This window comes from Mandrillus leucophaeus, unplaced genomic scaffold, assembly GCF_000951045.1.
Source record: "Mandrillus leucophaeus isolate KB7577 unplaced genomic scaffold, Mleu.le_1.0 Scaffold7, whole genome shotgun sequence".
Lineage (NCBI taxonomy): Eukaryota > Metazoa > Chordata > Mammalia > Primates > Cercopithecidae > Mandrillus > Mandrillus leucophaeus.
Genome location: NW_012107585.1, coordinates 4,361,506 through 4,386,282, shown reverse-complemented (window position 1 = coordinate 4,386,282; position 24,777 = coordinate 4,361,506). Strand labels below are relative to the sequence as shown.

The following is a 24,777-nucleotide window of genomic DNA, read 5'->3' as shown; positions in this document are numbered from 1 at the left end:
CCCGAGTAGCTGGGACTACAGGCGCCCGCCACCGCGCCCGGCTAATTTTTTGTATTTTTAGTGGAGACAGGGTTTCACCGTGGTCTCGATCTCCTGACCTCGTGATCCGCCCGCCTCGGCCTCCCAAAGTGCTGGGACTACAGCTCGATCTCCTGACCTCGTGATCCGCCCGCCTCGGCCTCCCAAAGTGCTGGGACTACAGGCGTGAGCCACCGCGCCCGGCTATTTTTTTTACTTGCTAAATGTGCTACCGACCTATGTGTATTGCTATTAGGCAGCCTTGACCTGGAGTCCTACAATCCTCAAGAGCAGTCTGAATTGTATTCCAAGTGCAGTGGGAAGCCATCAGATGATTTTAAAAGGAGAAGTAAGACACTTGGATCTGTGCCTAAAAGAATCGCTCTGCTGTTGGGTTCCTGAGAAGCGTACTCTGAGACAGAGATCATTTTGCGGGAAGTTTACTGGGCGGTGCTCTTGGGATCCACACTTGTAGAAGGTCAGTGAAAGAAGCAGCATTGAGCAGAAGGAAGTGGGGCTGCGATGCATCGCAAGGAAGGGCTCAGCCAATGCCACGGGGAGCTTAGAGCCTGGGATGGCCCTTCAGAGTTATCCCAAATTAAGCAAGGGCCTTTCTACTTCTGCCATCACCAGTCTTTATACAACCTGTCTTGGAAAGAGAATGTGACCTTGGAAAGGGCAGCTTGGGAAATTAGTTATTCATGCTCGAAGGAAGATTTGGTCAATGCATCCATCATCCACTACTGGTGTCATTCTATGAATTAAGGAAAGACGGGCTCAGAGTGGAAGCAGAGAGACAAGTTAGAAAGATCTAGCAAGGGATGACCCTCAAGGTGGGGGGACCCTAGTGGGCAAAGATGCAGAGGTGGGATTATACAAGAAATCATGAGAGAATATGAAGAGCCAGACGTCACTGGAGGGAGAAGAGTACAAATGAGGGTTTAGGGGTTTTGCTGTTAGCTGGAGACAAGACACCCTACTCAGGGAATGGAAGACTCTGTGCTCCCCACACTTGAGGACTGGTTCTTTAAGATCCAAAGGAGAAGCCAACCAAACAAAAGCATTCTTGGCTACCAAGTATTCCTGACCAGTCCTCGGCTCTCTGACAAGCTGTGTCACAATATTGATCCAGTGATTAAATTTCATGCCGAACTGACTCAAGTCTTAAATAATGTCCCTGTTAGAGAGCTACTATCTGAGAGGCTGACTCCACATGCCTGGTGTTTCAATAGTGCCTCAAGAGGCAGACGAGAGCCAAGGAAGTGAAAGGAGGTTGTGGTCTCCGCACTTTGTATTCTGCAAGAGGGGCTCTTGCTTGGGTAACAGAAAAGGCGCTGGATTGAGGTTCTAAAAAGTGAGCTTCCAGACATGAGTAGCAAGTCACTTTGTGACTTTGGGCAAGGTATTTCCTTTCTGAGCCTTTGCCACCCCAAACACAAGCCGGTTTGGCAGGGAGGAGGGGTGGACTCCATGGTCCTTGAAGATTCACAACATCTTCTCCTTATGGAGGGCTTCTGATGTGCTAAGCACTTTACATGAATTATCTCCTTTAATTCCTACCAGAATCCTTTGAGGTGAGCATTATTATGCCCATTTTATAACTGAGGAAACTGAACCTCAGAGAGGTTAAGTAATTTGCTCCAGGTAACACAGCTACTAAATGTTGGAAGCATTTAAATGCCAGCAGTGGAGCCTACAGTATTTTAGATTTGTTTTATTTTTAACCATACAACTTGGGGGGAGACTATCTATCCATGGTTATATACAGTTAGATCTGCAACCCCAGCAGAGTCGGTCTGACTCCCAGCTTCTCTCCTAACCTCTGGCTGTCTTGATCTTGGGCTGGCATCGAGTGTGAGGCTCTGTAGAACTGACTTTGGCATTATCTCAAGAGAACCAGAGTTTGGGGCAGGCGTAGGGGGACGAGTCTTGATCCTGACGAGACTGCAAAAGCTTTATTGACAAATCTCATCCTGGCAAAAAGCCAGCTCTCATCCTGCCTCAGGGGCCTTTCAGCCTCCATTCCTTGCATTCTCTGCAGTAGAGACAGCCAGTCCTGGGGCTCAGACACGCAGCCAAGGCAAATTCTATCTCCTCCTTCCCAGCACAGCGAGGTATGGTGGGCAGCGGAGGGGCATCCCTGAGCACCTTCTCACCTGCTGTGGGAAATAAAACAAACATAAGAAGCCAAGTGGTTGCCTGCGAACCTGGCTGGGCTTCCAGTGTTGGTCAGGGTGCAGGAGGAAGGGCACTGGTGCTTTATGTGGGTAGTGGAACTCCATACCTCTGTGCAGGAAAATTTATATATTTTTACTGAATCTCTTAAAAGTGTGCATGCCTTGTTGAGGATGCTCTCACCTAATTGAATAGGAATAGATTTGCATGGAAACAAGACTAGAAGTTTCACCACTAAATGGTGATTGTTTCTGTGCAGTGGGGTTTAAAAGATAGATATCCATATATAGTTTAATTCCTATTTATAGATGTATATATTTGTATTTAATGAATAGACCATTTTTGAGCAGTTTTAGGTTTATGAAAAACTTGAGCAGCAAATACAGAGCTTCCACTCCCCATCCCAAACCCCTCCCCACCCAGTTTCCCCATGCATTAATGTGGTACATTTATTACAATGGATGAATCAACATTGGGACATTATTATCAACTAAAGCCTGTAGTTTACATTTGGATTCACTCTCAGGGTTATATTCTGTGGGTTTGGACAAATGTATAAGGATGTGTATCCCCCTTATATCATACAAAGTAGTTTCTTTGCCTTAAAGATCCTAGTCATGAATTATTTGCCTACAATGTCCAGAAGAGTTTTTCCGATGTTATCTTCTAGAGTCTTTATAGTTTCAGGTCTTAGATTTAAGTCTTTGATACACCATGGAATACTACTTATCCATATAAAGGAAAAAGAATGTCTTTTTTAGCAACTTAGATGGAGCTGGAGACCATTATCCTAAGTGAAGTAACGCGGGAATAGAAAACCAAACGTCGTATGTTCTCACTTATAAGTGGGAGCTAAGCTCTAAGGATGCAAAGACATACAGAATGATGTAATGGATTTTGGGGACTCAGGGCAGGGGAGGAGGGTGAGGGATAAAAGACTACATATTGTGTACAGTGCACACTGTTTGGGTGTTGGGTGCACTAAAATCTCAGAAATTACCACTAAAGAACTTGTCATGTAACCAAAAACCACTCACACCCTCAAAAACTATTGAAATAAAATAAAACTAGAAAAAAAGTCCTCTGTGCTCTACTTACTCATCCCTTTCTCCCTGCAACTCCTGGCAACCCCTGATCGTTTTACTGTCCCCATAGTTTTGTCTTTTCCAGAATGTCGTGTATTGTAATTAGAATCATGTAACGTTTTCAGATTGGCTCCTTTCTCTTAGCAATATAGATTTAAGGTTCCTGCATGTCTTTTAATGAATCAGTAACTCATTTCTTTTTAGCCCTGAATAATATTCCATTGTCTGGATGTACCACAACTTACTTATCTATTCACCTGTTAAAGGACATCTTAATTGCTTCTAACTTTTGGCAATTATATACTGTCTCTCACTAAGTTTTCCTCCAGAATTAAAACAGACGGCTGTTTCTTGGGTTTGTGTTTAGGGATCACGCTGAGTTATATCTATTGTGTGCTCTCTCTGTCTTTCTCTGTCTTTCCTTTGTCTATCTAAATATTTATATGTAGGCTGCGCATGGTAGCTCACATCTATAATACCAGCACTTTGGGAGACTGAGTTGGGAGGATAACCTAAGCCTAGGCATTCAAGACCAGCCTGGGAAACATAACGAGATCCTCTCTCAGCTTAAAAAAGTAAAAATTAGCTGGGCGTGGTAGCACGTGCCTGGAGTCCCAGTTACTTGGGAGGCTGAGGCAGGAGGATTGCTTGAGCCCAGGAGATTGAGGCTGCAGTGAGCCGTGATCGCACCACTGCATCTCAGTCTGGGCGACAGAGTGAGACCCTGTCTCTAAAAAAAATGAAAATAAATAAATAGTTATATGTAACTGTATCTGTAGATTCTAGAACCACTCTCAATGTGGCCAAGAGGCCCTCTCTCTGCAAGTGGGAAATGGCATCAGCTGAGAGTTGGACAGACGTATTTGTCTTATCTCCTGCCTGTCATGGGGCACACATTTACCAGGTGGAAGAAGGAAGCATAATTGCCCACATATTTGTACTGATATTGCTCCCTTTTTTATCTTAACTTTTTGAAGCTTCCCTAATGACACTTCATCAATTTTAATATGCACAATTTTTCTAATTTTCACATCCCTGAAATTGAGACGTATTTTACAATTTGCTCTCAGCCAGCCAGCAGGCCTGATGTAGTTTCGTTCCCTGCGCCCAAGCAAACTTGGTCCTAGCTGCTCACATTGTCATCACTTCAACTGAGTTATGCACATTGCAAGTACTTCACATGTTGATTTTAATTTCCACTTAAAATGTCTTCAAAAAGATTGCACTGATAAGATGTGGCACTGAAATGGAAAGCCTGTGTATATACAGAAAGTTCCCCAAACAGAGCAGTGGTGTGGAAATTTGATATAAGTGAATCACATTCTTGTGTTTGGGGGAATGATTCTAGTTTCATATTTTCCTGCAAAGCAACAATCAAATCTTTGCTGAACCCCTAAAAAGGAAGAAACCACAAGTAGGTGAAGTTATGTTACATTATGTCACCAAAACATGTGCAAAAGGGTTTCTTTCTACACACTGAGCCAGGCAACTAGAGACAGTCCCTTGGAACAGATGAAAACGATTTCAAATGAGGAATGCTGTGATCAATCAATGCGTGGCATTGGACTAGAAGGCGTTGGGTCATAGTTTAATTGAAAGAGCTTTTAATTTTTTTCTTAATTTTACATAAAATAATAGTGCATCTTAAAGTTGATGATGTTTTACATTTAGTGAAAGACAGTTGAATTCAAGTTAGTTAAATACATGTGATGCAACTCCAGTTTAATGATCAATTAGCTCTCATAGTATAATGTTGATCTGTCGTTGATATGGTTTGGCTGTGTCCTCACCCAAATCTCATTTTGAATTGTAGCTCCCATAATCCCCAAGTGTTGTGGGAAGGACCCAATGGGAGGTAATTGAATTGTGGGGGCAGGTTTTCCTGTGCTGTTCTCGTGATAGTGAATAAGTCTCATGAGATTTGATAGTTTTATAAAGGGCAGTTCCCCTGCACATGCTCTCTTGCCTGCCACCATGTAAGACATGCCTTTGCTCCCCTTTGTCTTCCACCATGATTGTGAGGCCTCCCTAGCCACATGGAACTGTGAGTCCATTAAACCTCCTTTCCTTTATAAATTACCCAGTCTCGGATGTGTCTTTATTAGCATCACTAATTAGTGATGCTAATAATTAGTTAATTAACAGACTAATACAGCTGTTATGTTTTTAAAAACTTCTGACTTTTCAGAGATGTTTCCCAACAATGAAAAAGGAAAGGGAGAAATGAAAACTCTCTATTTTGATGGTGATATATATATGTGTATATGTAAATATGTGTGTGTATATATGTATTTTATTGGCGTGAAACAATACAGTACCAGCAAAACTATGTATATCTATTTATTTGGAAATACTAGTTCTAGGAATTTATGCTAAGAAAGCAAGCATGAATGAGTACAGATATTTAGCTGCCAGGATGTTTATCTCAGCTTGGTTTATAAGAATGAAAACTTAGAAACAATCTAAAGGTACATCAATAGGAGTGTTCTTAAATAAATTATAAGACATCCGTACAACAGAATTTTATAGTAGGCAGCCATTAAACATTAACTCAATCTATATTTATTAGCAAGGAAAGACACTCATGATACGTACTAGCAAAGAGGAGGAAATACACCAAGTTTGATACCATTTCTGTAAAATAATATTAAAAACAGTACTCTCTGTATGTTGGTGCATGTGAAAGTTGATGGGAAAAAAGCAATGAAAGTGTAATAGTTATAGCCTTCTCTGAAAGGAGGAATGTGAATGATTTTCATTTTCTTCTGGGTTTTCTGGTTTTCCTGTAACAAAATGTTTTATGTAGTTAAAAATAATAGAATTAAGGAGGGGAAAAAAAGGAATTGATATAGATCCTGTCAGACAAAAATGAGGAAAAGATGGCAGTGTAGGCTTCCTCTGTGGTATTTCTTCAGATGTCCACAGCCTCCTACTCCAGTAATGATTTTGTCTGCGGAAAAAAAATAATAATCCTAATCACACTACTAATAAAAACCTTGTGCTGGCAAATATTTTTAGTACAATAAACTGAGACAGCAGTAAGCCTCCGGTGTCTGTTTGCGTTTGTGTGGGAAGTCAGGGAGGGTTTTGCCAAGTTTGTAAATATTTGCTGCTTGGGTGAATCTTTCTTTTGCCTTTACTCTTTCTCCCCTTTAGGAGTGAGGAGGCTTTTGTTTTCACCGCTGGCAGTTTATCTCTCAGTGGGGTGTGGATAGTAGAATTCAGAGCAGGGAGGTGGGGGAACTGGAAATGACCCTGACTGAGTGTTTGTGTCCCACCAAAATTCAACTGCTAATGTGGCTGTGTTTGGAGATGGGACCTCTAAGGAAGTCAGTGAGATTAGATGAAGTCATGAGTGTCAGGCCCTGATCCAACGGGATTAGTAAGCTTATAAGAAGAGGCTCTGTCAATCTCTCTCTCTCTCTCTCTCTCTCTCTCCCCCCACCTCTGACAGCAAGAAGGTGGCTGTCTGCAAGTCAGGAAGGGAGCCCTCACCAGAAGCTGAACTTACCAGTACCTTGATCTTGGACTTTCAGCTCCAGAAATGTGAGAAAATAAATTTCTGTTGTGTTTAAGCCAAACCATTTGGAGTATTTTGTTATGGCAGCCAGAACTGGCTAATACAGACTCCCTCCATAATGAGGGGCTCTGAGCTTCCCACATGCTACACAACAATGAGAAGCCCCCCTTATGTGTTGTCTGACCTGAAGAAGGGAATCAGATGGACCTGGGTTCAAATCCTACCTCTGTCGCTGCCTGGCTGTGTGACCTTGGAAAGTCCCTTCACATCTCTGAGCTTCAGTTTTCTCATCTTTCCAATAGTGAAAACAGTTGCCTATTTCCCTCCTCAGGAGATGGTGAGAATTAAATGAAGTAGTGCATCTGCACACAACCTGACTGATCACTCCCCTGCTTAAAAATCTCTTTGGATGAGGCCACATTACATAGATGAAAGAATGCCTACACAGGGCTTGGTGCACAGTAGGGGCTCACCATATATCAGTTTTCTCATTTCTAAGGATTCATTCATTCATTCATTTACTCATTACTCATCAAATAATTGTCTTTTAGTGCCTCACTTTTCTCGTCTGTCAAATGGGGGCACTAAAAGATATTTGATTGAACCATAGGAAATTGCTAATATTGGGCTGTTTTAACCTAGAAAAAAGTGGCAGTTTCCTAAAGTGTGACCTAATACCACCTGGGTATTGTGATAATGATTAAAAGAGTTAAGCTTTATGAGTTCAGATTTGTAAAATGTTTAGCACGTAGTAACAGTGCAAAAAAAATTACATAAACCCAAATGATGGCTCTAATAATGATGATGGCAATGCTGCTGCTGCTGCTGACTTATTGTATACAAGTTATGAGCTATTCCCCACGAGTATGATGGGAACAGAGTGCCATTTTATTCTTCAAGAAACTTACAGTCTAAAGGGCCAGGTGCAGTGGATCATGCCTGTAATCCCAGCACTTTGGGAGGCCGAGGAGGGCAGACCATTTGAGGTCGGGAGTTCGAGACCAGCCTGGCCAACATGTGAAACCCTTTTTCTACAAAGAAATACAAAAATTAGCCTGGCGTTGTCGTGCACGCCTGTAATTCCAGCTACTCAGGAGGCTGTGGCACAAGAATTGCTTGAACCCAGGAGGTGGAGATTGCAGAGCTCAGACTGTGCCACTGCACCCCAGCCTGGGCAACAGAGAGAGACTCTGTCTAAAAAAAAGAAAAAGAAAAAGAAAGAAAGAAACTTACAGTCTAGTAAGGGAGGGAAGTAGGTGTGGATGATCCAGTGACAGGTGCATTGATGGTTATGCAGTCTGTCTTGGGAGACCCGGGTATTAGAGAAGACAGCCAGAAGAAACAGAGTGCTAAAGGTAGGAGCATTGGCCACCTGAAGAAAACTGAGGACCGGCCATAATGTTGCAGGCAGAAAGAAGCACACATATGAACAGCTGCAAGACACAGCATCAGATGTCTCCTAGGTAACCCATGTCTGTTGTGGCTGTCTCTCTCTGAGGTGCTGTTCTCACCTGGCTCAAAGACAGAGGTCATCATTTCTGAATCACAGTCCAAGATGTTTGAACCCTCGACCCCTGTGTGCCCCTCTGAGCCCCACCCTGATTCCTTGCCCAAGTCTCCCTCTTAGTTCCAAGCCCTTTCCTGCATATGTGATTGAGTGTTCTTTGCTAACACTGGTCTCCTTGCCTGTGGTGTCGTCTCGTTCCTGCCACCCTACTTCTAAGCTCACACAAGCCTGTATTCCTCTTGCCTCATAAGGACTATCATAAGGTCTGTGTGTCTGTATCACTCAACGGACAAGTATGTTCGTGTATTCCCCACCAGAAACTGTCTTTTTCTCCATTATACCCCCAGCAACTTGCAAAGTGCCTGGCACCTAGGATGTACTCCTTAAGTGTCTGTTGCAGAATGAATAAATGAATGAAGATGAATGAACAACATACATTGAGGGCCTGGCATGTAACAACCCCAGACTCTTGGACCTACTGAAATAATCTAATCTAGTAATTCTCAAACATATTGATCTCTGAACACTTGAGACTCTTAAAAATTACTGAAGACCCCAAAGAATGTGTTTGTATAGATATAGCTATCATTATTTACTACTTTAGAAATTAAAACTGACACATTTTAAAAATATTTATTTATAAATCCATTTAAAAACAATAGGCAACCCATGTGACATTAACAAAAATATCATATTTTTATGAAAAATAACTATATGTTCAAAAAAAACCGAGAGGAAGTACATGGCTTTACATTTTTGCAAATCTGTCAGATGTTCAACATTCAATGATGAATGGATTCTCATTGCTGCTCCTGCCTTCATTCTATTGTGATATCACTGGTCATGTCGACTGTGCAAAATTCGTCTGTCTACTCATGACAGTATGAGAGTGAAAAAGGCAAATAGCACCTTAGTACTGTTACAAAAAATAGTTTTGATCTCGTGGACCCCCTGAAAGTGTAGTGGGAGCCCTCTGGAAGCCTTGAATCTCTCTTTGAGAAGGATGGCTCTAGTCTGCCTTTACCATTTTAAATTTTACAGAGAAGGAAACCAAAGACTAGAGACATGAAGGGATTTCCCTAAAACGAGAAGCAAATTTCTCAGATAACAACAATAATGACAATGAGAGCTATCATGCATTGAGCTCTTACTATGTGCCAGGCACTATGCTCAGCACTTTAAGTGCTGATCTCTTGAAATCCTTGATGCAATTATCTAGAGTTGGAACTATTTTCACCTTGGTTGACAGAAGAAGCTAAAGCTCAGAGAGGTTATGTCAGTTGCCTAAGATCACACAGCCAGTCAGCAGTAGAAAAAGGATTTAAACTCGGAGTTATGTGTTTGAGTTTTGACTCTTAGTCCATGATCCACATTCCTGGAGCATAAAAACATACTTGAGGGCTGGGTGCGGTGGCTCACGCCTGTAATCCCAGCACTTTGGGAGGCTGAGATGGGTAGATCATTTGAGGTCAGGAGTTCCAGACCAACCTGGCCAACATGGTGAAACCCCATCTCTGCTAAAAACACAAAAAGTTAGCTGGGCATGGTGGTGGGTGCCTGTAATCCCAGCTACTCAGGAGGCTGAGGCAGGAGAATCGCTTGAATCCGGGAGGCAGAGGCTGCAGTAAGCCGAGATAGCGCCACTGCACTGCAGCCTAGGCAACAGAGTGAGACTCCGTCTTGAAAAGAAAAAATACATACTTGTGTGTGGAAGCTAATAAAGAGGACAGGGTCCTCTTAAAATGTGGGTGGCCTTCAGTGCTCAGAGAGAGGAGGAGTGCTCCAGAGAGTTGGAGTAGAGCTGGAGGGTTAGGGCTTTGGCCAAAGTTGAACGCAAAGGAAGTTGGAGGTGAATCTTTGTGGACCTCCCCCCAGACCACACGGGGGCACTCTGTCTGCCCCAGCAGTTCACAGTCAATTTGGCCAATTTATCAAAAATCAACTCCATGATTAGCGGTTCCCTAAAATATCAAGATGCTTGAAATCAATCGATCCAATCGGTCAAATTTTCCGGTTTTCCAAAAGCGTATTTTAAGGAAAACTCTTATCGAATATAATTACTGAAGATGAACATCCTGCCCTTGAACATAGTCAATGACTACATTCTCATAAAATGCTCTTTTAATCAGTTCAATGGTAATTCTCAATGAATTTATGCTTCTTGAATACTCTTATCCAAAAATGTAGCCGAGATATTTTAATTATATTCAAGACTCTGCTTAAGATATTCAAGAATCTATTCTTCATTAGAAGGTAGTCCTAAGAAAGCTAAACAGCCCCCATGATATTTAGTGTTAGACAAATTAAGCTTAAAATGCTGCTGAGGAGGATATGTTCTCTGAATATGTTCAAGACTAATATATTAAGAAGATCATATTAATATTCATTGAATATATTCAGGAAGGCTAGTCTTCAAGAACATTTTTGGCAAATTCAGAAATTGGTGGGCTGGTGGTCTGTCTGGCTTTTGGCCAGTCTGAGGCCAGGCATCCTGCAATCACCGTGGGAGTCACGAGATGACAACCCTGTTCAAAGGCTATGAGTTGCATTTGAAGCCTCAGAGGATAAGAAAACAGTGTTGTGTCCCCAGACACCATTTTGACCCTTTGGGCACTTTCATGAGAGAAAAAGCAAAAGCAGAAGAGAAAAGGGAGAGAGGGGTTCATGTTGCCTGCCACTCACTGCCATCTCCCAAAGACACTGTGAGCATTATCCCCTTAGTCAACCCGAGGGGTTGGTAATGAAAATTACTCCTTTACTAATGAGGATGCTGAGGTTTGGACAGGTGAAGTGACTTGCCTAAGATCCTCTGGTTAGTTGAAGGCAGAGTGGGGATTTGCACTCAGGCAGGGTTGGAAATTGCACTCAGGCAGGGTGACGATTTGGACTCTGACAGAGTGGAGATATGAACTCAGGCAGAGTGGAGATTTGCATTCAGGCAGAATAGAGATTTGAACTCAGGCAGAGTGGAGATTTGCATTCAGGCAGGATAGAGATTTGAACTCAGGCAGACTGGAGATTTGAATTCAGGCAGAGTAGACATTTGAACTCAGGCCGAGTGGAGATTTGAACTCAGGCAAACTGGAGATTTGAATTCAGGCAGAGTAGACATTTGAACTCAGGCAGAGTGGAGAGATGAACTCAGGCCGAGTGGAGATTTGAACTCAGGCGGAGTGGAGATTTCAACCCAGGCAGAGTGTAGATTTGAACTCAGGCAGAAAGGAGATTTGTCCTAAGGCAGACTAGGGATTTGGACACAGGGAGAGTGGGAATTTGCACTCAGGCAGAGTAGAGATTTGAACTCAGGCAGAGTGAGGATTTGAACTCAGGTAGAGTGGGATTTGCATTCAGGTAGAGTAGATATTTGAACTCAGGGAGAGTGGAGATTTGAACTCAGGCAGAGTGAGGATTTGAACTCTGGCATATGAACTTCACCGAATCAATGAAAAAAGAAATGAAAGGTGAGGTGGCGCCCTGTTAGTGGGAACTGAATGGATGAGGACTCGGAGTGAGGGAGCCTGGGGAACTCTAAGGGGATTGACAGGATTTCCAGGGGATTGACAGGATTTCCACTGGGACGTTAGAGGAACCAGGCGATGCAGAGGGAGGCAATTGTGAGTCAAAGGCACAGACCACTTTCTTTTCTCTGTGCCACATAGAAATAAACACGATAGAAATCCTGATGACCTACCTGCCTATTTACTTGTTCCCTCATCACGTGTTTGCTTAAGCTTAGATCCAGTTGTATTATGTTCCCTGAAACATTAAATAAATAAATAAATAAAAATAAGCACGAAGAACTGTGGAAGAACAAGGCTGGCCACTGGTGTAGATGTTTGCACCGTTTCCCTGCAGCAACTTTATAGAGGTTCCAAAGTATTCATTTCATTCTTTCTTTTGAGGAAAACGAAACCTTTTATTTTGTTCTTTATTTTTCAATTAAGACACACTCCCTGTGTACCTTGCTGATAAATTAGGAAATATAGATAAGCTAAACTAATAAAATAAAAATCACCAACACATCTGCTCTCCCTTACTCCAAAAAAAAAATCGTTGTTAATATTGGGTATATTTCTTTCCAGCGCTTTCATTCTTATGCAATTTTTAAACGGGATCCTATTGTACCTGCTATTTTTTAAGCTGATCCTTTCAATGTATTGTGATCATATAAATAAAGACCATTTCACAACTTGATGTTTACAACTGCAGATTTCTGATTGTTGGTTATTTATCTCTTGTTTTCAAAGAGGTGGGAGGTGCAGAAGTATTTTGTGGCTGGCTGGGCCATTGGCTGTAGGGCCAGGGCTCTTTCCGCAGGATATAGGAGGGCTTGGAATAACTCGGAAACTCCTGATGGAAAACATTTTGGGACTTCAAAATAACACCCCTCTATCCGTCAAGTGCCCTCCTCTGTCAAATGGGTCGTTTTAAGAATTGAATGAAAGAAGCATGCTAATGCCTAGACAGCATCTCCTTCTTCTCCTCCTTCACTCCATTTATCTAACACACATGTGTCCATAGACACCCAGAGTGTTCTACCAACCCCTCCCAAAGATAATAGATTTTTGATAGCTTTAATTCCCAGGACAATTATTTTTGGGCAGGGCACAGCAGAACTTGGTGGGACATTGTAACCAGGTTCCTCTGAATGGCAAGAACTTGGTTCCAAAGTTCCTGAGCTTCAACTTTCTTTATCTCCCCACAGGCTGGGCTTTTCCAGTTCCAGTTCCTTCTCTCCCACCTCCTACTGGTCTCCTTTCCCTATCCTCTGTTGTCTCCTTTTGGGAGTCTAACCAGAGAGAGGAGACTTGGATTGGTGGTGGTTACTGCTGCTGGCGATTGTGGGGAGTTGGGGAAGTTCTTGGAAGGTAAGCTCTGACCTGGAGCTGGACCACCTCTCTTAGATGTCACTCAGTGTTTGGGAATCACTGTAGAGAATAGACAACCTCAAAGGAGTCATTTTCCTACGCAGCAGAGACTCAATATTTTAGCCAGTTAGTGAGATAATGTATATTTTTTTAAATCACAATGCCCGGCACATAGTAAGCACTCAATACATGCTACTTATGATGATGATGGTTATTATTATCCTTTTAAAAGGCATGGAAAGCATCAGGCCCCTGAATCAGGGGAACTGTGGGAAGTTTAAGATGAACACAGTTCTTGGAAGGAGATCCTCTCCCCACTCCTGCCACTCATGCCCTGGAACCAGCCTCGGGCGGAGTGCATGCTGAGGAGTATTTTCATAGCCCCTCACAGCCTGAAGACATCCAGCGTGTCGCCAGGCAGATAAATGCACTCATCGTCTCCCGCTGAAATTGGCACGTCCAGTGTAGAGCTTCGATGATTTATTTACCAGTGATAGTTCTGCTCTGGGGTGGAAGTGCCCTGGTTTGCTGAGTGGTTCATTCATTTATCTTGGTTGACAACGCAGGCCCGTGGGATCCCCATCCCAGCTCCCACCCATACCTTCTCCTTTCACACCCTGCTGCTCACACTGAGGGTGCAGGCATGAGGGTTGGTGTTGTGTTTACCTTCTCACCTACAGAAGCACCATCGAGGGTATGCGTTGGGTGGGGAGGTTCTTGGGAGTGGGCTTGGGGGTGGGGGACATACATAGCATTAGAGAAACCATATTCCTATGATCATCCCTTTTCAAGATGCCATCGGAGTCAGATTGCTACGGGCTCAAATGCTGTCTCTTTTGTTTATTAGCTGTGTAGCCTCAAGTCAACGGCCTGACCTCTCTGAGTCTCAGGTTCTGCATCATCTGTTATGAGGGAATAATACTAATACTTGTTCCTTGCTTTCTTGTGAGGGAAGATACGGAAAGCACCTGGCACCTAGTAAAGTGAGCCTGACATATGTACGAAGCTCTTAATAAAAGGTAGTTATTGTTTATAGTTTCATTCTTATTATTCTCCTGGGTCCAGCACTAGTGAAGAAGGAGTTTGCTCTCAGGCTTATGAAATACCAGAGCTGGACTCAACTTATGGAAAAAGCCCGGCAGCTGGGTTGAAGCTCAGATTTCCCGACACTTACACACTGTGATGTCTGGACAAGTTACTTCACCTTCCTAAGCCTCAGTCTCCTCATCTGTAAAATGGCAATAATGAAATGAGATACATTATGGAAAGTATCTGACATCAAGCGTACTGAATGAAGATCGGTTTTCCTCCACCCTCTCTTCCTTGCATAATACCTTATGATGCATGAAGGGTGGTAACAACCATTATCTAACATGATTCCCACCCTAACACCCTCTGCTCCAGTGACAGATTGTAATCACAGATTCACAATACAGGGGCCAGAGAAGTGCAGCAACTCATCCCCTTTTACATTTATTCACTCAACAAATACTATACTGAGCGCCTCCTGGATATTAGCCGCTGTCTTAGGTGCTTCAGACACATAGATGAACAGAACAGGTGAAAAAATTCCTGCCCTTGTAGAACTTACATTCTAGAAGTGGAGGGAGATAATACACAATGGAAGGCATGAATAGATAAATTATAGAATATATCAGAAAGTGGCAAGTGCTGTGGGAAAAAAACAGATCTCATAAGGGAGATCAGGAATGATAAACAAAGGGGAACAGCTGCAGTTTCAAATGGGGTATTCAGGCTGAGCCTCACTGAGGTTATATTTGAGCAAATATTTGACAGAAATAAGGGGCTCAGCCATTCAGATGTCTTGAGGAAGAGCATATGCAGGATGTTCAAAGGCTCTGGGGTGGTGGGGTGCCAGGGGCATTCATGGAGCAGCAAGGAGTGGAGTGGGGATGGGAAGGGGGGAAAGTGATGAGGCTGAAGGGGCACAAAGGTAACAGGGTGTACAGGCAAGTGTGTGTGTGCGTGTGTGTGTGTGTGCACACACATATGTGCATGTGTGCATGTGTGTGTGCCTGTGTATGTATATGCATGTGTGTGTGTATGTGTGTTGGGAGAATCCTTTAGGGTTTTGTAGCCATGATAAGGACTATGGATTTTGCTGAACAGAGGAGCCTTAAGAGGCTTTGATCTGAGTCATATTTGAACTGAGTAATATTTTACCAAGGTCAATCCAGCTTTAGTGTTCAAATTGATGCAGGGTATACATCAACAGATACATGTATGCACAGAATGTCATATAGCCATACAATGTGGAATATTACCCAGTCATAAAAAAATTATGTTTCAATATATGCTATAACATGGATGAACGTTGAAAACATTAAGCTAAGTGAAAGAAGCCTGACACAAAAGAACAAATATGGTATGATTTCACTGGTATGAAGTATCTAGAGTAGGCAAATTTAGAGACAGAAAGTAGATTAGAAGTTCCCAGGGGCTGGGTGCAGAGAGAAATGAGGAAGTTGTTGCTTAATGCTTACAGATGTTTTTTTTTTTTCTTCTGTTTTTTTGGACGATGAAAAGTTTGGAACATAGGGGTGGTGGTTGCACAGCATTTTGAATGTAATTAATGCCACTGAATTGTTCGCTTGTGAAAATGATTTAAATGGTGTATTGCATGTTACGTATTTTACTACAATAAAAATTAAAAAAAAAAATGGCCAGGCATGGTGGCTCACGCCTGTAATCCCAGCACTTTGGGAAGCCGAGGAGGGCAGATCACTTGAGGCCAGGAGTTCAAGACCAGCCTGACCAACATGGTGAAACCCCATCTCTACTGAAAATACAAAAAAATTAGCTGGGTGCAGTGGCGCATGGCTGTAGTCCCAGCTACTCAGGAGGCTGAGACATGAGAATCGCTTGAGCCTGTGAGGTGGAGGCTGTGGTGAGTTGTGCTACTGCACTTCAGCCTGGGTGACAGAGCGAGACTCCGTCTCAGAAAAAAAAAATTGACTGTAGGGACAAGTGTGGAAACAACTTTTGCTGTAACATAGGCTTGGATCAAAGTGCAGGCAGGGGAGGTGGTGAGAAGTGGTTGGACACTGGATACATTTGAGAGCGAAGGATTTCCTGATGAATCATATGCAGAGTTAGTAATTCTTGGGACAAGACATAAAACGTGGGTCTCTTGAACCCTCCCCTGTACCCCAGGATGTGCAATGAGTGTTTTGTGATGACTGCAGGTCACCAGCCTCCCCGTGTTTCCAGCCTCTGTTGTCCTTGCCAGGACTGGGTTTTGGATTCCTCCGGCTCATCAGGGACACATGGTGCTAATCCCACAGAGGGGGCATTCTGGGCTGGAACCCTTGAACGTCAGCCACGGTCCTGGGCTGGCACCACCAATCCTGCCTGGGCAGCTCCTCTGTTTGTTGCATCACTCTGGTTGCCTGGGAGATGAATTCCCAGGTCATAAGCCCGGATTAGGACTGGGTGGAGCAAGGTGGAGCAGATGAGCTCATGAACAACACTGTTGCTGTTTGCACCGTGGACCTTAGTAACCCGCCAGAGAGAGACGGGCTCAGAACTTGCTCCTCCTGCATTCAGGCACCATGGACAGAGGAGGTCCTGGACGGACCAGCATGGGTTTTAGGCTCAGTCAGCTCTAGATTCAAACCCCAGCCCTACTTTCTAATTCCTGTGTGACCCTGAGCAGATGGCTTTCCTTTTCTGATCCTCCATTTCCTTGAATTGAGATAATACCATCCATCCACCTCTTCGACTTGTTGTAAGGGTTAAGTAATAAATGGATGACTGGGTTTTGTAAAGTGACAATTGCTGGACAACAGGAGGAATCATATGACAGAGGACAGTATTGGCAGATACAGATCAGAGTATGGACAGCACCTTGGTGACAGGCTGACAAGGAGAGAAGTCTAGAAGAGTTCTGGGGTTTCTGCGGGGAAGGTGTTAGTGCTGAGTCCTAACTTGGGGGAAGGAAGGGAAGGGAGCAGTTTGCAGGGAGAGATAGTGGATTCTGCTTTGGACATGTGGAGTTTCAGAATCCTGTGAGTGGAGATGTCTAGGAGCTACCTGAAGCCCCAGAGAGCTGATCTGGAAGGGACTTGGGTGTGTTAGCTTAGAGAAGGCTACGGAATGTGTGGGATACTCCCAGGAAATTGCACGGGGGCCTTAGGCGGGGACTCCACCACAACTGCATTTATGGGATGCTTCTAGGAAGATAACTTTGCAAAGGAGAATGGGGTTGGGGGAAGCGGGGGAGAGGCGAGAGGACTTGGCCAGGGTCACGGAAGGAGTTAGTAGTTTGGCTGGTTTAGAACTCAAGTGGCACCTTACAGGTAACATGGGAGATACTATGCTGCCCAGCCTGACATCTCTCTCTCTCTCTCTCTCTCTCTCTCTCTCTCTCTCCCTCTCTCCCAGTGTACTTACTATAGCATAGCAGCTGGTAGTCTGTTTTTAAGTGAAAGAAACAGACTTTACCTAATTTGGGGAGAAAGGGATGTGAGACAGTTCATTTAATTGAAAAGAAAAGTTGAGCATTATTTAGATGTCAGGAAGGACAGGAATGGGGCCACTCTGGGGATCCGGAGCAAGGAAAATGGACATCTCAGGGCACTGTCTCTGGAATGAATCAGCTTCAACTGTTTCCCATCCTCAAGTCTCTCTGCAAGAGGTTCAAATTTCCATGAGAGAGACTCTGCTTGGCTTAGTTTGGGACATGTACCCACCCCTAGTGAAGGTAGGTTGACGTCCTTTGATGGACATTCCCAGTGAATCTGCACAAAGCGGTGAGAAAGATGTCCCAAAGAGGTATTGAGGGACTGTGACCAGAGTAAAGAGACATAAATGCTGCCAGGCAGAAGCCACAGGTGTCTACCCACCCCTCCTCCACCCCAGGCTTGCACAGGGCTCTCTGGAGCCTTCAAAACTGGGTTAGAGGGCATTCCCTGGAGGAGGTAAGACCTGAGCTTAGATGAATGTGATTGGCCAACCTGATTAATTCATCACTACCCACTTATACCTGGCAGGATCCCCAAGGAATGCAACAGAAGGTGGAACAGGGTAGCTTTAATGAGAGGGAAAAGAGGAAAAAAAGGCCTTAGCCATTTAGACTAATTAGAGATGAGGGAAGGGTGGGGGAAGGTAGGTCTGTGCTGCCAAAGTGCTTTTTATTTGCCAGCAATTGCTCTAAGTATTTTACATATCTTAATTCATTTATTCCTTTCCGCAACTCTGCAAGGTACTCTATCATCACTCCTATGCTATTGCCAAGGAGCCTGAGGCACAAAGAAGTTAAGAAATCTGCTCAGGGTCACCCAGCTAATAGATGATAGCACAGAATTCAAACTAGGGCTGTCTTGCTCTGGAGTGTGTATGGATAACCTCACACGGCTACACGACTGCCATGTTCTAGGACAGGAAATAAAATCTGCATCAGGTGATATATTAAATCAATGATTTCCTTATGAGAATTTCTTAGATCTAACAGCTAAGTTTACTTTTCTTGTTTGAAATGCAATCCATTCTCTATGAAGAATATTAGAAAAGCACTGTTCCTAGTTTGGGCTGTTATAATAAAGCACCACAGACTGGGTGGCTTACAAACAGTAGAAATGTATTCCTCACTGTTCTGGAGGCTGGAAGTCCACGGCCAGGCTGCCAGCTTGGTCGGGTGGTGGTGAGGGCGCTCTTCAGGTTGCACACTGCCAGCCTCTCGTTGTGCCCTCACATGGCAGGAAGAGGGTGAGAGTGCTCTCTGGGGCACCCTTTATAAAGGCACTAATCTCAAATAGTAGATTTTAAAACAAAACAAATGCAAAATTATATTTTAATTTTTAAAATTTTTTTGGAAATGGAATCTCACTTTGTCATCTAGGCTGGAGTGCAGTGGCACGATCTCTGCTCACTGCAACCTCTGCCTCCCGAGTTCAAGTGATTCTCCTGCCTCAGCCTCCCTAGTAGCTGGGATTACAGGTGCCTGCCACCACACCTGGCTAATGTTTTTCTTTTTTTTTTTCTTTTTCTTTTTTTTTTTGACACAGTCTCTCACTCTGTCACTCAGGCTGAAGTGCAGTGGTACGATCTCAGCTCACTGCAACCTCTGCCACCCAGGTTCAAGGGATTCTCCTGCCTCAGCCTCCTGAGTAGCTGGGATTATAATCGCCTGCCACCGCGCCCCATTAATTTTTGTATTTTTAGTAGAGACAGGGTTTCACCGTCTTGGCCAGGCTGGTCTTAAACTCCTGACCTCATGATCCACCCTCCTCAACCTCCCAAAGTGCTGGGATTACAGGCGTGAGCCACCGCACCCGGCTAATTTTTGTATTTTTAGTAGAGATGAGGTTTCACTATGTTGGCCAGGCTGGTCTCGACTTCCTGACCTTAAGTGATTTGCCCACCTCGGCCTCCCAAAGTGCTGGAATTACAGGCATCAGCCACTGTACTCAGCCAAGAAATATTGATATTTTAAAACAAAATAGAAATGCAAAGTTATATTTATTTATTTTAAATGGAATATCATACACACTGATTATTTGAGGCTGGCTCTTCCCATATGTTACTTTTGTGACAATAAATCATCTTCAGGAGCATGATATTTAGTGGCTGCATACTGTTTCAGCCATTTGTCCAACTGATGCCCTGCAATCGAACCATTGCTGACTTCCACTTATTCGTGCATATAAAAGCAGCAGACACTGCAGCCCACATCCCCCCAGCTCCCTTTTACTGTTTCTGTATATGCCTCCCCTGGCCTCTGGGTGCTTTTGTTTCCATGAGTTTGCACCTGTGACTCTTCTGTGGAGGATTTCCCTGGGGCTACTAGAGCCATTTTAGGCACAGGGTCAAAGGGCGACTGGGAGTTTACACGCCCCATTTCCATTCCCAGGGCAGACGTTAGACAATGGGTGTTGGGTGCAGAAGAATTAAAGCCCAGCTCTCTTGCCTTAGGTTGGAACAAATTCACATCCACTCTAGGGTTTATTTATAGTGGCGCTGTCCAAAAGCATATAGACACTTTCGAGGACAGATCACAAAAGACACATTGGGCTTCTGCCTCATTCTCTGTTGGCTCGCTTGCTCTGAAGGAGGTCAGCTGCCATATCATAAGGATTCTAACACATCTCCATGGAGAGGCCCGTGTGGTAAGGAACTGAGGCCTCCAGTCAACAGCCACAAGAGTGAGCTTAAAGGCAGACCCTCCAGCCCCGGTCTAGCCTTCAGATGGCTGCAGTCCCTGCTAACATCTTGACTGCAATCTCATTTAAACCAGGCTCATCCAGCTGAGCCTCAGCTGAATTCCTGAACCTCCGAAACTGCAATCATAACTGTTTATTGTTCCCAGTCACTAAATTTTATGGTAATCTCTTATGCAACAACAGCTACCAGCTGTATCTTCCTCTTGGAGGTTCACAATGCACATCGCCAGACTAAAGAGGAGTATTTAACTTTGTCTAACCTAGCACTTGCCAAACTTGTTTGACTGCAGAACTCTTCCCATCTCCTTTTCTGCTGATAGAATCCACTCTAGGAACTGCTGATCTGGCACGAAATCTTGGACACAGCCAGAAAGTCTCCATTTCTATCCCTTCTGCAAAGACATTCTTTGTTCTCCAACAACTGTGTCTGTGCTGGCTTAGATCTGAGGTGTGCATGGGCCTGTGTGTGTGTACGTGTGTGTGCATACATGCCTGCCTATTGGCAGTAAGTGCTGTCATCGTGTCTGCTGTGGATTTTGTAAGCTGTCACTGTCAGATCCAGAACAAGCTGGTGTGTCATGCAGGCACAGAAAAAAATGAAATTGTCCCATATCAGGTCACTAGGCAACGTTTCCAAGACAGCTGGTCCTTGTCATTCCTCTGCTCTCTCTGCTTCTCTCAGCTGCTGGGATGGTGATAATAACTAAGCAATTGCCCTGTTTAGTTTACAAACTCGCGATCATCCCAGCAATTCTTTGGGGGATATTAAACGTGATTATTAATTATTCCCATTTTACGGGTAAAGAAACTGAAGCTCTGAGTGAAATTTAAGGGTTTCGCTTGTTTTAAAAAACACACACTTACTAAATCCATGCATTGTCATTCCCTCTGCCAGAAACTCTTAACCCTTCTTTTCACCCTCCCTGCTCCCTGGCCTAGCTAACACACTGGTCTGGAACAAGCCTGCTATAGTTTAAAACTGGCTCATCACTTCCAGGCTATGGGATCTTGGGCACATTTCTGGATCATGATGCTACCTTCCAGGGTTGACCACAGATTAAATAAGTGTGAAGAGCATAGACAGTGCCTTGCAGCTAATAACATTCAGTAACATTATTATTAATACTCCCCTTCAGATTTCAACTGGACATCATTTCTTCCATTTCTTCCTAGAAGCCCCCAGTAACTACTGCATCCAGGCCGGGTGCAGGCAGAGACCCATGTGGGTGTTCCCCAAGGCCCAGTGCTATAGCTGCCACATAGTAGGCCAGTGTGTGTGTGTGTGTGTGTGCGCGCGTGTGTGTGTGTTCGTGTGGTATTCAAAACCTTTGACGGGTAGGACACGGCACTGATCTTTCAGAACAGCCACTGGTCCAAAGGCCTCCTCCTGAAGAGATATTAACACTTCAACTGTTGATTCTTAGAGGGGGTTGGAGGTGATGGGGGCTGTGGCTATGTTTGAAATTGTAGCCAGGTGTGGTGGCTCATGCCTGTAATCCCAGCACTTTGGGAGGTTAAGGTGGGTGGATCACCTGAGGTCAGGAGTTTGAGACCAGCCTGACCAATATGATGAAACCCTGTCTCTACTAAAAATACAAAAATTTGCCAGGTTTAGGGGAGGACATCTGTAGTCCCTGTTATTCAGCAGGCTGAGGCAGGAGAATTGCTTGAACCTCGGAGGCAGAGGTTGCAGTGAGCCGTGATCGCACCACTGTACTCCAGTCTGGGCAACAGAGTGAGATTGTCTCAAAAAAATAGGAAAAAATGAAATTGTAGGTATTATCATTATCATTATTTAGGTGTGGACAAGAGAAAAGGAGATTGCCATTGAAAACATAGCTTGTTATACTCAAAGATTCTAAGAAGTGGGGGCATCCCACGCCACGGGGAGCCACAAAGGGAAACTCCAGGGTCCCTCAGGAGGCAGAGGCAGTAAGAAGAAAATGTGAGCAAGAGTCTTTATCATGGCTTCTGCGAGAAGGAAAGGGTGAAGCAGGGCATGCAGGTTTTGAATTGGCTCGTGTGAATAACGGCAGCAGGCTCTGGGACATAGGGGCTGTTCTCTAGTTCTCTGGTTCCCGGCCCTGGGTGATTAGGGCAGGTGGAGAGTGACTCAGGGCTGAAAAGCACAATAAAGAAGGTGGTTGGGGTCTGAGCTCTGGAGGGTTTGGTTTGCATAAGAAAAATGTGCTCCTCTCCCAGAGAGTCCTTTTCTATTTCCAGAAATTGGCTGGCCCTGGGACAGGCAGTCCCTCCAGGGTTAGCCAGGATCCAAATGCCAAAGCATCAGAATAAGAAAACATGCTTAATATAGGCTAGGATCCTGGGAGTCCTGAGAGGCTCAGGCAGTGCTATTCACCAAGCGGTAATGAGGTATTTCATTATTTGAACACTGGCATATTGTACCTGGGCATACCAGTTGAATTTACTGCCAAGCACAAGTGCTCAGTAAATATACATTGAATTGCTGAGTTGGGTAGTGAGACTTGGAGTCTTTCTTGCCCCACCCTCCAAATCCAAGTCATCCTTAGAGAACGGCAATGGCAATGCCCTTCCACATGGTTGCCCTCCCTTCTTCCCAAGGGTAACCCACGCCTGCTTATACCTGGGAGGCCTTCCAGCTATGGGACAGGTGGGTTTGCTCAGCCAGCTTTCAGCAACCTGAGAGCTGGGCCCACAGCAGGCCTTGAGACTCCCACTGCTTCTAACAACTCCTGGGCCCAGGACATTGGGTGGGTGGGGGGGGGACCTCCTGGCAGCCCCACATCCTGCCAGTTCCAGATGTTGGCTCATTTAAGAAGACAGTATTGATTTTCACATTATGATGCACTACCCGTGAGGCACTGAAGGGAGGGGTTGGAGGAGAAGCCAGCCACTGATTCCCGGAATTTATTTTGAGACACATTAATTTGTTTCTTCCCTTCAAGGTCAAATCAAGTCATCTCCATACATCACCATTGGCAGCCAGCTGGCTAGAAGGCAGTTGGGAGGGTGTGGAGGTGTGCTGCGGATAAAGCTCCCTCAGAGCTGGGTCAAGGCAGGGGGCTGCAAGAAGGTTCCGGGCATCTCCTCTCCCAGTATCATCAAAGTGAGAGCTCAGGAACAATACTTCTCTGTCATTTGATTAGAGATCTCCGGGGAAGGGTCAAGTCATCTATTTTGATGCCAAGTCTTGTGTCTTTGAGCTTGAACCTCTCAGAATGGAAATGAGTCAGGTTTCTGGGTTTTGAAATCACGCCTTTAGCCTAATTTCCCAGGGTGGCCCACACTCACCATTTATTCATTCATGCATCCATTTAATAAATATTCATTGTCTCTAATATGCCAAGCATTAAATTTAGCATAAAAGACAGTAGTGGACAAGATGGACAAATAAAATGCCTACTCTTTTGGAGTTTCCGTTCCAGGGTGTATCTATGTAAGCGATATGTGTTGAGGGTAGCTTACATTTTAATAGGCACGTGTGCTTCCAACCAAGCAAGCACAATTCTCAGAAGTGCTTTGGTGGAAATAAACCAGTGTGATCTATTTAATAGTCAGTGACTGGAAGTGGTGATTGTGAGGCCTCTCACAATATTGTAAGACTTGAGCAAGCAAGGGTAGGGTTGGGGAGGGGAGATCTGGGGAAATTAGGATAGGAAGAAGGCAGCCAAAATGCTGGGGGCCAAGTGTTCACAACCAAAGAAAAGGAAAATGCAAAGGGCCTACAGTGAGAAGGACCACGGTGTCTGAGGAACAGAAAGATGGCCAAGAGGTGAAGCTGGAGACGGATAGGGGCCAGATCACAGGGATTTGAGGGCAGTAGGATGGAGTTTGGATTAAATTTGTTCAATCAATCCATTCGTCTACGCATCTGGCAAGTGTGAAATGCTTCCTCTGCACCAGGCACTGTGTTATGAGTTAGGGATACTGCAAAGAAGCACCAATGTGTGTTCTCTGTCTGTGCTCTACCAGGGGAACTGTCAGGGTATCTGGAAAAAATCATGCTCTTTTGAGATATTTAAATAAAAATGACTTATACCCCTATCGAGTACCCTCTCCAAGAGCCTCTCAGGAGACCAATCTTGTGGTTCCGTCTCCAAGTTCCTGCCCATGAAGAATTCTCTCCATTCACCTTGCTCGGGACTATCCTTGACCTTGATCCATCCTCATCCTCCAAGATCACTCATACAAAGCACCTGTGGGTGTGTGAGACTTCCCTAAAAGTTGTACTGGCATATGAGTTTTATATTACAATGCAAAGAATTTAAAATTAAATATTGTGTACCATATTTTAGGTTCTGATTCTCCCCACCACCTGGCCTTCCTCACTGATCACCTCTCACTGAAACTGGCTTTGCAAAATTATAACTGAGGAAATTGTTACAGTGAAAGAAATCAGACCTAACCGACTCTATCTTGCTTAAGCTGCCCTTGTCCATTC

At 44.3% G+C, this 24,777-nt stretch overlaps 1 protein-coding gene across 1 annotated transcript in view; it reads right to left on the bottom strand.

The window, feature by feature from the left end:
* Positions 1-5,817: 5,817 nt before the first annotated feature.
* Positions 5,818-24,777, bottom strand: part of HSPB8 (heat shock 22kDa protein 8) — a 40,959-nt gene continuing 21,999 nt past the window's right edge. Inside the window, exons 3-4 of the mRNA XM_011964409.1 lie at positions 11,997-12,061; positions 5,818-6,228 (exon numbers count right to left, since the gene is read on the bottom strand). Of these exons, the coding sequence (XP_011819799.1) occupies positions 12,001-12,061 (61 nt within the window). The 3' untranslated portion in view covers positions 5,818-6,228; positions 11,997-12,000. The remainder of the gene's footprint in view (positions 6,229-11,996; positions 12,062-24,777) is intronic.